The sequence below is a fragment of the Ricinus communis genome, chromosome 9 (assembly GCF_019578655.1).
Source record: "Ricinus communis isolate WT05 ecotype wild-type chromosome 9, ASM1957865v1, whole genome shotgun sequence".
Classification (NCBI taxonomy): domain Eukaryota; kingdom Viridiplantae; phylum Streptophyta; class Magnoliopsida; order Malpighiales; family Euphorbiaceae; genus Ricinus; species Ricinus communis.
The window spans coordinates 7797018-7810770 of record NC_063264.1 but is presented as its reverse complement, the minus strand read 5'-3'; the positions used below and the strand labels follow the sequence as shown (position 1 = coordinate 7810770).

At 29.5% G+C, this 13753-nt stretch overlaps 1 protein-coding gene across 1 annotated transcript; it reads left to right on the top strand.

The window, feature by feature from the left end:
* The first annotated feature begins 5804 nt into the window (after nt 1-5804).
* Nucleotides 5805-13253, top strand: LOC8282894 (heat shock 70 kDa protein 16). Its single transcript, XM_002522900.4, has 10 exons — nt 5805-5961; nt 6399-7710; nt 8367-8579; nt 9900-9995; nt 10088-10219; nt 10726-10926; nt 11851-11997; nt 12086-12214; nt 12299-12429; nt 12783-13253. Exons 2-10 carry the CDS (start codon nt 6541-6543, stop codon nt 12853-12855), a joined length of 2292 nt encoding a protein of 763 aa, XP_002522946.2. The 5' UTR covers nt 5805-5961; nt 6399-6540; the 3' UTR covers nt 12856-13253.
* The last annotated feature ends 500 nt before the right edge of the window (nt 13254-13753 follow it).

Here is a 13753-nt window from a genome sequence, read left to right as displayed (position 1 = left end):
TAGCTGGGGAAGCTTAATGGATATGGTTAGTAGAAAGACAGATGTCAGTTGGAAGTTAGAGGCAATCATAGCTAACATCTTGGGTCAACTATTTCTCTTTAATATAATTTTCCAATAGTTCACATATTCTATTTTGCCAATTAAATATTTGAATTACAATTTGATCAATTTTATAATTAAGATTTTAATTATATAAATCCCTTATGAAAAAAGAGAATCACCTAATTTTCTTATTTGTTAATGGCTTTTGGCTGTATATTATTTTGCATTTTTCTATGCCAACAATTAGTACATGTTTTTCTTTTATATATATAAATATTAACTAAAATACTTCTTATATATTTATATATTATATATATGGCCACAATCATTGGCAATTTGGAATGGAGGCAATTGGGTGGAGCGGATCATATTTATTTGTTTTTGACAAAATTGGGCGGATCATATTTATTCGACTGTTTTCTGGTTTTTTTTTTTTTTTATTTGATGAAGGAACAAAATACACAAAATTCCAATATGCTAAATGGTTGTCCCTTTTGCAAATTGATATCTCCTGTAGTGCCACGTCATCTATAATTTTTGATATTTTTTAAGTAAGTATTGGCTTTAATTTAGCAACAAATATAAATGTGTCCAAAAATGACAAATGATGTACCATATAATAATTCTTTTTATATTTATTAATATTGAATAATACTTTATTTTATCTATAATGTTAATATTGTGTTGTGTTTGATCGAAATTTAAAAGATTTATTTATAAATTTGAAGTTTTTATATTTCGAATAAAATATAAATTAATTTATAATTTTATATAATTAAATATATATAATTAATTATAATTAAACTAAATTTATTTTAATTATATATTCTTTTATAAATTTTAACTAAATATAAACATAAAAATTTCAACCTTTTTAATTCTATCGTGCCTCTTACTCTCTTCTAAAAGATAGTGGTATGGAAGAATATTGAATAATAGTTTGAGGTCAATTCATAAGGGAAAAGGAACACATATGAGACACATGTTTCCAACGACACAAAATTAAAATTATATTGATTTATGAAATAGTAAGAAATAAAATATTTATTATATATTAAGAATGGTGTATTAAATTAATATTTTTTAAAATCTTAAAAGAGTTTAAAAATCAACATGCATTCAATAATGATTTTGAAGAATTTTGTATAAGTCATATGATGTATTTAATATAGACTCCTAAAGAATTTTAAAAAGCTTTTAAAAGTTAGAAAGTATTCAATTATAATTTTTATAAAATCTTTAAAAGTAAGTTAATATTTAAAAAGTTATTGACTTTTATATACATAAATTTTTATATATTTTTAATAATTTTTTATGTATTGTTATGAATAAAATATTTATTTTTCACTTTTTATCAAGACTTATAGAATTTTTTTTTTGAAAACTCATCTTTTAGAAAAAAAAAATTATGTATTGTTGTCTTCATTTTTCTTTACTATATTCTACATTTTAAAAGATATAAAAAAGATAAATTTTTAGAAGTTAAAAATTATTTACTAATAATATTTTCTTATACTCAACAAATACAAAAAAATTAATTAAAAAAAATTAATTTAATTTTAAAAAAGCTTCTTAAAAAATATGAATTTAAAATGAAACATTTTAATGAATTTTTTTGAACAAACAATCCCACCATATATAGACTTATAGATTTTATTAGAAAGATTATTTGGATAATTTTTTCTATTGGTAAATATAATTGTCGGTTTAAGTATTTATTAAATAATATAGTAAGCGTGATTATTATTGGTTTAAGTATTTATCAAATAAATAATAAAAAAATATAACGAGTCTGACATGAATTTGGTGGTTTGATTGGAGACAAATTGTAATATGATAATTTTATTTAAAAAAAATATTCTCTTGATAAAAAAATAGTATCCACGTTGTGAGAAAAAAAATTTAAAACTGAAATTAATTTAATACAACAATAAAATAATATCTGTTATTTTATATATAAAATTATGTGGAATAATATTTAAAATAAACGAAAAAGAATTAAAAAATAATAAAATCAAAATGATTAAATTTATTTAAAATAATTAAATAATAGATAAATAATAGTCTGTGAAAACCAATAAAAGTCTATCAATGTCTATAAGTAAAATTTGTAAAAATATTCATTAAATTATAAACTCTGTAAAAATTATTAAAAACTCAAAAACCCTTTAAAAGTAATTTATTTAAAAAAATCTATAAAAATCTTAAGTCTTAATTAAATACATCCTCCTAAATCACTATTTTAAAATTTTATTTAATATAAATAAAAAATAATTATTATTTCATAATAGCTATTCCTCAATTTTATAAAATATTTAATCTATATTCAATCAAAGAATCATTATATACTTTATAGAATAATATACTTTTTAGTTTACTATTTTCAATATATTTGATATCATCTTTAATTATCTAACATTGCTATCCACTGCTCATTGCTATCACCGTTGCCTATCCACTAGTCACCACCACTACTAAAGTAAGCATATTATCATATTATCATATTATTTAGAAATAATAAATCCAATTTTATAAAGCAAATAATAAAATTATATTTATCTAAAATAACCATTTAATTCATATTTATTTTATATAAATAATTATTATATAGATCTCATACTTATTTTGTTTCATGAATCGAAAATGGCTTAAATAAAAATAAATGCTTTTAACATTTGAATCCACTATTCATCTACTAATAAAGGCAGAATTAATCTATAAAACCACTTTTCTATCGCTACTTTTTTTAAAACTATTCTATTCAATTTTGAGTTATTGACATATAAATTATATAATATTCTAAATTTTATAATCAATTTATATACATCGCTGATCTAAAAGTATAATAAATATAAACACTTCAAACAACTAAGAAAGCAGAATATCTTTTCTTTTTAAACTCTTAAAAAACTTCATTTCATTTTATTGTATGATAAAATTATATAAGAAATCATAAACTACAAACCCAATCATGCTATGTAGGCTCAAGTCCAACAAAATTAAGAACTAATAACAAAATTACATTTTAGAAAGCTCTAAAGTAATCAAGAAAATACAATAACTACAAACTCAAGGAAAAGTTGGATTTCACGCACCTCGTGCGAGCATGTCAAAGCTATCTTCGTTTCCCTTAAGTTATCAAAAAGAATTTATGGTTATACAAAAGATGACAGATCGAAAACTCATGCAAATATATCTCCCATGAATGAAAAAGAGAATTGAGATATAGATGTCGAGTACCAAATGCAAATGATCTCTTCTAAGGATGTACCCAAGCCATACCAGAATCTAACATCACATATAAGACATTACCGAAAATTATTTAGTTTGATTTTTTGTATAATAAACCATTTTCAGAGATATTTCAAGAAAATACAAGAACTACACGGAAGTATAAACAATTTCTCATTACGAGAACACAAAATATTATTAATAAACTTCCATTAGTTTAAGAAATAAACAAGCGAAATATAGAAATTACTAAGGAAATATACTCAGAAAGAAAACCACCATTCAAAACTACTGATTTTATTTTAAAGAGACAGAAAGACTGATAAATAAAAAATGGGCAGTGGCAATGCTAGTGGACTCCAAATTCAATTAGTTGAACTATATAAATTCTTTATTTTATTCTATCAAACTCCTTAATCTATCTATTTTCATTATGAAATTATATTTTTATTTTACTTTGACTAAAAATTATTAAGTTCTTAATTCAAGTAAAAATAAAACTATAAAAATTCAATAGAATAAAAAAAATCCTCAAAAAATATGTATAAAAAATTTAATCGAAGCAAAATAAAATTATAAAAATTTCATAAAACACAATGAGAACTCAAAGAGATCAATATAATAAAACTAAAAAATTTAAGAGTTTAATAATAAATCTTTTTTCCAATTTAGAAAAGTCACTTTTGAAAAGCACAACGAAATTACATCCTCACTTTTATTTATTAAAATTTCTTTTTTTAGTCTACTGTCAATTATTTTTTAATTTGTCAACATATTTTATTTTATTTTATATTAGTTAATTTTAATTTATAAATATTATTATTTTAATAGGAAATTGTACGATTATTTTATTATGTGTATATTGCATTCTTTTATCTAAGAGTGATGACGGGAGTAGTAAATTTTTCTTATGAGAGTGATAAGAAAATAAAATAAAAATATTAATACTGAAATATTTAAATTTATCAAATAACATTTATAAAATTAATATATGATTTACTATTATAAAATGGAGTTTTTTTTTATAAAATTACTGTCCTCTTCTCTATCAACATCATTAATTATTATTAGGAATAAACATATATTAAAATAAATATTTTCTTGTTTGATATTTACTTGTATCATTTAAATCATCTCATTAACCGAATATTTATATTTCCAAATACAGTATGAGATTTATAAATATTTTAACAATGCATTGTTATTATAATCTATTATTTGTGTGATGTGCAATTAAATTGTTTGGAGCCAAAAAAAGGAAGCTTTCATTGGAAAGAAAATTAGTACCTCAAATTAAAAATCTTTCAAAATAAACCATTCTGAAATGGAAATAGTATTTTTTTGCCATCTTTTCTAAATAACTTGGGTTGTTTTGTAACTTTTTCTTTATCACTCGAGGACTGAAAGCAAAGTTTTTAAAGTGCTCTGCGAATCCAAAATACTATTTTGAACATGAATATTATCGTTATGTTTTAATTTTTTTTATCTTTAGAAAATAAAAAGTAGAATACAGAAAATAGAAAAGAAAACTAAAAAGAAAGAAAAAAGTTTTCACAGCCAAACAGAACCTTATTTCCCCCTCAAGTAAAGAATGACGTAGACCACTTTTAGAACAACCAAAACCCCAAATTGGGCTTTGCGTGAGATCATAATTTCTGGGATTTGATAATTCAATATATATATATATATATATTTTATATTAATTTTAGTTTTTAGTAGTTCATTGAAATTACAAGCCTATTTTAACAGGTTTAGTTATATAAAAAAAAAAAGACTAAATTATCATCTTATAAATATTTATTAATTTTAATATAAAAATAATATAAAAAATTATTATTATGTTAAATACATAAAATAATAAATAATTAATTTTTTAAAAGTTTTAAAAAATAAATATAGAATAAAGGAAATATTAGTTTACGTTGGACTAGTAATTTTCCCATTAATAAATGTCCCTTGTATAAGGATAAATCATTGTTATTTTTACCTAAAAATTTATATATAATATAATAATAAAAATAATTTATATATAATATTAATTTCATAATTATCTCAATTTTTTTTTAAAATTTGAGCTATATAGATAATTTCATGATAATATTAAAAAAAAATTATCTACCATTTAAATTCAAAATTTTAATAATATTGATGGAATTTAAAGTTTTTATTTTAACAATCTAATAACATCTTTTAGTTGTATGGTAAAAATATCTTAAAAATTTAATATTTTATTGTTTTTAAAAAATATTAGTATTTAATCAAATTCAATTGACAAATTTTATTGAATAATTTTCTTAAGTTTTATTTGATTTATAACACATTAAAAAATACCTGCTGAAGATATATTTTTATATTAAATAATTTTTTATTTTTATAATAAACATAAAAAATAATTATTTCTATTATATCGTTGATGGTTTGGTGGTCTGATAGTTCCGACCGTAAATTTTAAAAGACAAAACAATTGCAAAGTGTAATAAAATGGATAAATAATTGCTTGCATTTTTTTAGAAAAAAGGTATATTATTATTATTATTATTATGCATTGGCAAACAAATAGGAGAATTTGTCTCTCAGCCTCCGATTTACTTTTCACTTTCAATTTCTAGGGTTTAGTTTTTCTAATTCTATAACTTACCCTATTATCAATTACATTATCTATCTTTCAATCAATTATCAATGAATAAGGTATATTCTTATTATTCTCTTTTATCTCATTGAACCTAAATTATGTTCATGTCTATATGTGTATATTTTTATGATGTTTTGATGCTCCTTTTGTTTTCTTTTTCTGTTTGGTTGCTGAGAAAATGACGGAAAATGTGGGAGAAAGTTGGGATTTTCGGTCTATTGGGTATTTTTGTTTCGTTTCCAAATTTTTTAATATGGATCAACTTTTGCGAGTTTTATGGGGTTGGATCATTGATTATTAAGAATCATTTTTAAATTTCTTTTTTTCCCTCCTTAGCAATTGGACATTTTGTTAGCAATTCAAGGAGGAGCTGATTTTAATGCTGATTGTTTTTATGAATATTTCGCTCGAGTAAACACAAGCTGTATTCTACTATAATGCAATATGAATTAATTTCCCTTTTCTTTTCTTTTGGTCCTGTTTTTATTTGTAGCTCTCTGCTGTCACAATTTGCGGACTTTGAATTTCGAGGGATTTGGCAACGAGGACTGGGCTTGTTTCTTTATTTCTTTTTTCTTAGTGGGGGTTGTGGTCAATTGTTTCTGTTCTAGGATATATGTTATCAGTGAACTGAAATGAGTGTAGTTGGGTTTGATATTGGTAACGAGAACTGTGTTGTTGCCACTGTGAAACAAGGGGGTATTGATGTGTTGTTGAATGATGAATCAAAACGTGAAACACCAGCTGTGGTTTGTTTTGGGGAGAAACAGCGGTTTCTTGGGTCTGCTGGTGCTGCCTCTGCTACGATGAATCCAAAATCCACTATATGTCAAGTTAAGAGATTGATTGGCAGGAATTTTGCAGATCCTGACATTCGTAATGAGCTAAAATTGTTACCATTTGAAATTTCTGGAGGGAAGGATGGTGGCATTTTGATTCACTTGAAATATTTGGGTGAGATGTATACATTTACGCCAGTCCAGATCATGGCAATGCTTTTTTCACATTTGAAAGAAATAACAGAGAAAAATTTGGAAATGCCGGTTACAGATTGTGTGATTGGGATACCATCATATTTCTCAGACTTGCAGAGACGGGCGTACTTGAATGCTGCAACTATTGCTGGGTTGAAGCCTTTGAGATTGATGCATGACTGTACTGCAACAGCACTAAGTTATGGGATATACAAAACAGAATTCTCTAACTCAGGACCAACATTTGTTGCATTTGTGGACATTGGACATTGTGATATGCAAGTATCCATTGTATCATTTGAGGCTGGGCATATGAGGGTCCTATCACATGCTTTTGATAGCAGTTTGGGAGGAAGGGACTTTGATGAGGTTTTGTTTGGTTATTTTGCAGCACAATTCAAGGAGCAGTACAAAATAGATGTGTATTCAAATGTCAGAGCATGTTTAAGGTTACGGGCAGCATGTGAGAAGTTGAAGAAGATTTTGAGTGCAAATGCTGAGGCACCGCTAAATATTGAGTGCTTGATGGATGAGAAAGATGTTAAAGGTTTTATTAAGAGGGAGGAATTTGAGAGGCTAGCTTCGGGATTATTGGAGAGGGTTACTGTTCCTTGCAGAAAAGCTTTAGCTGATTCAGGAATATCAGTGGGAAAGATTAATTCCATTGAGCTTGTTGGCTCAGGTTCTAGAATACCGGCTATTACTAAGTTATTGGCATCTGTGTTTGGGAGAGAACCCAGTCGGAAACTGAATGCAAGTGAATGTGTGGCTCGTGGGTGTGCCCTCCAGTGTGCAATGCTTAGTCCAGTTTTTCGAGTGAGAGAATACGAGGTATGTGTCTTTAGAGGAATTATGAGTTGTTGAAGTACTGTCCTGTCAAATATTTTTTGTGTTGTTTCCCTCTTTTAGCATTGTGATTTTTAATTTCAAATAGATATTGGTTTGTTCAATATTATTGTGGTACTATGTTTCAGCAAATTCAAAATGGCATAATTGATGAAATGTCATTAACTACTTGCACAAACAAGTTAGTCAACTCATTTGATGAGCCCTTATTAACTATTTGCATTAACAAGTTAGTCAGCACAATTTGAAGAGCCCTTATTAACTATTTGCATGAGCAATTTAGTCAACTCAATTTAACAAAAGCAAGGTAGTCAGTAGTGGTTAAAATTATTTTCAGATGCCCTCTTTGCATCACCTGCACCTTATTTATCTGGTAGGTCTTATCGTTATTCTATGTTTAACACTTTCCTTCTGTTACGATCACAAACCAAAAAGTTTGATTTTATAATGGACAACTCATTCTCTCTCTCTCTCTCTCTCTCTCTCTCTCTCTCTCACACACACACACACACACACACTGCTATTACAGAAATGCAAAAATACAATAATCAGGTGGACATTCTCTAGCATCGAGACGCATGCTTTTACTGTTGCTGCATTCTTACATACAAGAAAGTAACTGCAGTTAATGTCTTGTCTAGGTTCAAGATTCTTTTCCTTTCTCGATTGGATTCTCATCAGATGAAGGTCCAATTGGCACAGGATCAAATAGTGTGCTGTTTCCAAAAGGCCAATCCATTCCAAGTATTAAAGTTTTGACATTTCAACGAAGTGGCTTGTTTCATTTGGAAGCATTCTATGCTAATCCGAATGAATTACCCCCTGGTGTATCTTCAAAAATTAGTTTTTTCACAGTAAGTGTACCGAAGTTCTCCCCCCTCCTCACCCCTCATATTTTTTCTTCCGCCGCAGGTTGGTTTGCCTGTTGATTACTATGAATAGATCCTCTCATGGTTTTTTTAAGACACATAGATGATCATTTTCTTATTAATTGATTCTGATATTGTTCTTCATGTTTCTATACAAGGTGGTGTCTTATGAAGGCTTAAATACACCATACAGCACTTTGAAAGTATCTTCTATTCCAGTCATTATAAATTAGATCTGCATTCTTTTTCCAGTTAAAATATTTTCCAATTTTTTAATTTGATAGTTGTCATGCCTTGCCACCTTGTGTAATGGTCCTGCACTTTTGTGTGGGAAGCTAGTGGTTATTGGAACTTGAGTATGAGTGCAAGAGACTATTATACTGTGTCTGATTTTGAGAAATATGCAATTATTCAGATAGGGTAGGATGTGACATTTAAGCAGTTTCCCCTTAGTTATGTGCTATCTATTTTGAAATCATAATTATGATAATATCACTCCATCTTTGAATTTATTAGACTGGATGGTAGGAAAATGTGCTCTTTAAAATCATTACTAACAGTAAAAACTTGGAACATAGATCTGCCCATATGCTGCACGCGTAGATGAAAGATTATGTGTATTATGTTAAAATAGACATGAACTGCTTATTAATGAGTAATGACTAGAAATTTTGATGAGCATAATCATGAACTTCTAGACTAGTTACTTTGTGGGTCATCTCTGATTTTATGATTTACTAATGGAATATGTAACAGGCACATATAACTGATTTTCATAATGGAGATATAACAAACACTTAAAATATTAGTAATTTAACATATTTTGCATGCCATCTTCATTTATTGCATTTAAATTTCTGCATATCCTTGAGTGAGAATATCACAGCTGAAAATTATTAGATGGTAACAGGGTATTCAGCGTGAAATATTTTCTTTTATGAGGATGATTTGTTTATGGTCTGATAACATTAGTATTATGAGAAAAGTTTAAATGGATAGCAAGGCAATAATCCTGTCCATGCTGGATATTCGTTGGCAGCTGCATACTGTAAAGATAATTCTTTAATGTGGCATGGCTTTCCATTAAGTAGAATATAAGGCATTGCTTATCTAAGATATGTAGATTTATTTTGTTTAACAGATCAATTAACATATAATGATGTAAGGCACATGAATGTTTGTGGGCCAAATAAATGTTTTTACATTTGACACTGGCTATTCATAAATATTATGCTTTGCTAAGGTCCTCATAGGAATGCATTTGTTTTGTGTAATTGGATCACATGAGTTGATGTGTATATGCAGATTGGTCCATTCCCAGGCTCACACAGTGAAAAGGCAAGGCTTAAAATCAAAGTTCATTTGAGCCTTCATGGGATTGTCACTATTGAATCAGTAATGGTAAACATGAGGAATTTCAATTTGGTCTATCTATTAATTTTATCACACTTTGAAGGATATCTTTTCTGGTCTAAATTTTGTTATGGCTTCAGTTGATGGAAGACCATATGGATGATCCTGTTAGAAGGACCAGTGCCCATTCAGAAATAGAAAAAATGGACGTTGACTCTGCAAATGGTGATGAGGATGATGCGAAATTTCATGTCAGATCATCAGATGCTTCAGTGAGTTTCCTTTGAACTATACTATTGCATGTAGATTTTATTGTGATATATTTGTTGTCAAAGGGATCAGAAAGTTCCAACTTTTGGTGGTTTGTATCTCAATTTGGATGTGTGATATGAAACCCTTATCTATTTATTGGTTTTATTTTTTCTACGGATATATGTTTGTGGAAGAACCACCCAACTCTTATTCTGTAACTTAGTGCAAATGAATAATTTTATAGATATGAAATATGCCTCCATGAGAATGACATGGATAAGGACATTCTTACCTAATACTACAGTTGGGCATCTAGGAATCGAACTCTTGACCACTTGGTGATATTACCGATGCACATTCAACCTAAAGGCTTAAACTCAAGCTTGTTGTTGAGAGTTCAACAATAGGTTTAATATCTCTTACCATATTAAAAACTTATAATTTCTCTGCTCTTTGATTTTCCATTACCTAAGTGCAAAAGCCTTGGCATACATCAAGTTGATTTATGCTCCATTTCTTTCTTCAGGCTAACGGCTCAATAAAAGATAAATCCAGCCGGAGGCTTGAGATACCAGTTAGCGAGAACATATATGGTGGAATGACTGAGGCTGAGCTTTCGGAAGCTAAAGAGAAGGAACTTCAGTTGTCTCAGCAGGACAGAATTGTCGAACAAGCTAAAGACCAAAAGAATGCCTTGGAGTCCTATGTTTATGAGATGCGCAATAAGGTAGAACATCAAATTGCTGACGCAGTGGTCGAATCTTTCAAAGATACCTTGATTTCTTTATTTTTATATCTATGGATCTACTCATTAACTTAGCGATAATCTATTTGGGTTTTTGGATTGCATACCGTTTCCAACACCATTGTACTTCTGTTGCACCTGTTTAACACCAACTAGATGACATGTAGATGGTTTCTTAACATCCACATCCTAAAAAGGTTACAGCAGATATTTAAATGCCTTTATACTGTGCAATATTTTTTAACTTGTTCTTATCTTTTTTTAATTCCACTGTGCTTATATCTGGAGAACATATGTATCAACATGATAAGCTTGCTATTGACTTATTGGCCTGTGTTACCTATAAATGGTTTTCTTTCACAGAAAAAATGATGTTAATCTGGAATAATGAAGGATGGGCTTAAAATATAGAGTTGCCCCATATCCATGCTAGGTCTTAACAGTGTGTTTGGATGAGGCGTAAGGAAGGGGAATGAGGGTAAATAAATGAGGGAAACGCCTACCCTTGTTTAAGAGAAGGTCAGAACAGGGGAAGTAAGGTTATGGAAGGGTAAGCTATACCCCCTCAAATTGTGAAAATTGCTTATTCCCTGATTTGTGGTGCAAGGAATGGTAAGAAAGTTTTCAAAGCTTTGGAAAAGAGCAATTTGACTTTTTAACCCTTTCTTGTCAGGTTCTTTATTTTTATAGGAATATATTTTTGTGACTTCAACACCTCTTATCCTTCCTTTACCTTAAATCTCAAACAGGTTAAGTAGTTACTTCCCTTAACCTTCCTTCCCCTTCTTTACTGAACTTCCACCTCAGCCCATCCAAACAAACTGTAAGAGAGCTTCAAGTTCGCAATTCCTTTTCATTTTTACCAGCATTATTCTGGTTTGAGAAATAATGACATTATGTGAATAGCTTTTCAACACATATCGAAGCTTTGCCAATGACCAAGAGAGAGAGGGGATTTCCAGGAGCCTACAGGAGACAGAAGAGTGGCTTTATGAAGACGGTGACGATGAAACTGAGAATGCTTATACCTCAAAAATGCAGGATCTTAAGAAGGTGAATTTTATTTCTCTAAATCTTTCAGTTTTAACATTCCATTTTTTTCCTCCTTGCCTGACCTTCTCTTTTCACCTGTTCTAAACAGTTGGTGGATCCCATTGAGAACCGATATAAAGATGAAGAAGCAAGAGCACAAGCTAAACGGGATCTGTTGAATTGCATTGTGGATTATCGAATGGCTGTTAATTCTCTGCCAGCTGAGGATAGGGAGTTGGTATGGTTATTGAAATAACAAGCTACAAATGTAATGTTTAACCTTTTATTAACGAAATTGTGGTGTTTTCTTTTTTAATTTCAGATCAATAATGAGTGCAATAAAGCAGAGCAGTGGCTCAGAGAGAGAACCCAACAACAAGATTCCTTACCGAAGAATATTAACCCGGTATTATGGTCAAAGGAGATAAAGAGCAGGACAGAGGATTTGAACTCGTAATTTCTTCTACATTCTATTTGCTTTGAAAGTTCAGGATTTTGTTTTCGCATTGCAGTTCTAGAATACGGAAACTGCAGATATAGGTGCTGCAAGACTTAGTGGTCCTGATCAAATAGGTGGTAGTAAATTCTTAACACTTGATGTCTATGGGCTGGGAAGAACACATCTAACCAGGATTAATACATTTAACTGATGGGGTCTGTTGTGTTGAAAAATAAATTGCACTTGATTAGGAACCCATGGCCATTATATACATGATTCAACGATCCTAACAATTTCTGTTTGTGGCATTTATTTCTGATTATGATCAGTGGTGAGTGTAGTGACTTTCATATGCCATGCATTTCAGGATATGCAAGCACGTATTGGAAAAGAAGGCTTCCCCCATAAATTCCGAGGACAAGAGCCCAGACCAGCAATAGGATCAAGGTGTTGAAGCCTTGAAGGCCTCATCAGAAAAGTTCCATTCAATTGACACTTGTAACTTACACGGTTTTACACAGCGTAATTATACAATTTTTTAATATACATTGACAGCCATACACAAAAAGTATTGAAGGTTTTGTTTCCTCTATTCTTCGGTAACCTGAACATGTCATTAACATGGAGCAGACTGCGAAGCACTCATCAAGATGGATTGCCCATAGAGGAGAGTATACTTGTCTGCTTCGATGCTTCCAAATGTACAAAACAATGGATCTGAGTTTTGCTTGATTTCTGTTCCCATATTTGTTTTATATGTAGTTTAACCATATTTGGTGTTGTTTATGTAGTAAATGCTCAAGTTTGCCTCTGGAAATAATCATGTGTTTGCCCTCCATCTTCCATGTTGATCGACTAATTCCACTTCCATTGTTAAATTGCATCCCTAATTGTCTCTATTTGCTGGTTGCGTATATATGTATCTTTTATCAGTTATGAGGGAGCTGAAAGCAGAAGACGAGGCAATGTCACCTAGACAAATAGAAAAGCCCGTCACAAGCAAGCAGGCTCCCAAATCCAGGAAGTAGAGATGTATAACCCTGAGCCATAGCCACCAAGGCATTGCCCTCTGGCTGGAATTGAGTTCGTTCAGCCTATGGCTTATGAACCACTGAATTAAGGAGCCTTGGCATGATTATACTTTCAAAAAAAAACTTGAGATTCCTTCAAAGCAGTGAATTTTTCACTCAAAAATTAAAGACCGGAATTTGCAGATATTAGTGGATTTTGCTTCCAGCACGATCTCATGGTTTCAAGCTTAAATTTAGCTGCATCCCGCCAATGATGTTGTGTAGAAGTTTTAAATAGAATTGACAAGTTCTTGCTTTAGTATCACCA

Coding starts and splice junctions, on each gene's coding strand:
- LOC8282894 (XM_002522900.4), top strand. CDS start 6,541: ATGAGTGTAGTTGGGTTTGATATTGGTAACGAGAACTGTGTTGTTGCC. Junction 9,996..10,087: donor TCACTATTGAATCAGTAATG/GTAAACATGAGG, acceptor TTATGGCTTCAG/TTGATGGAAGACCATATGGA. Junction 11,998..12,085: donor AAATGCAGGATCTTAAGAAG/GTGAATTTTATT, acceptor TGTTCTAAACAG/TTGGTGGATCCCATTGAGAA.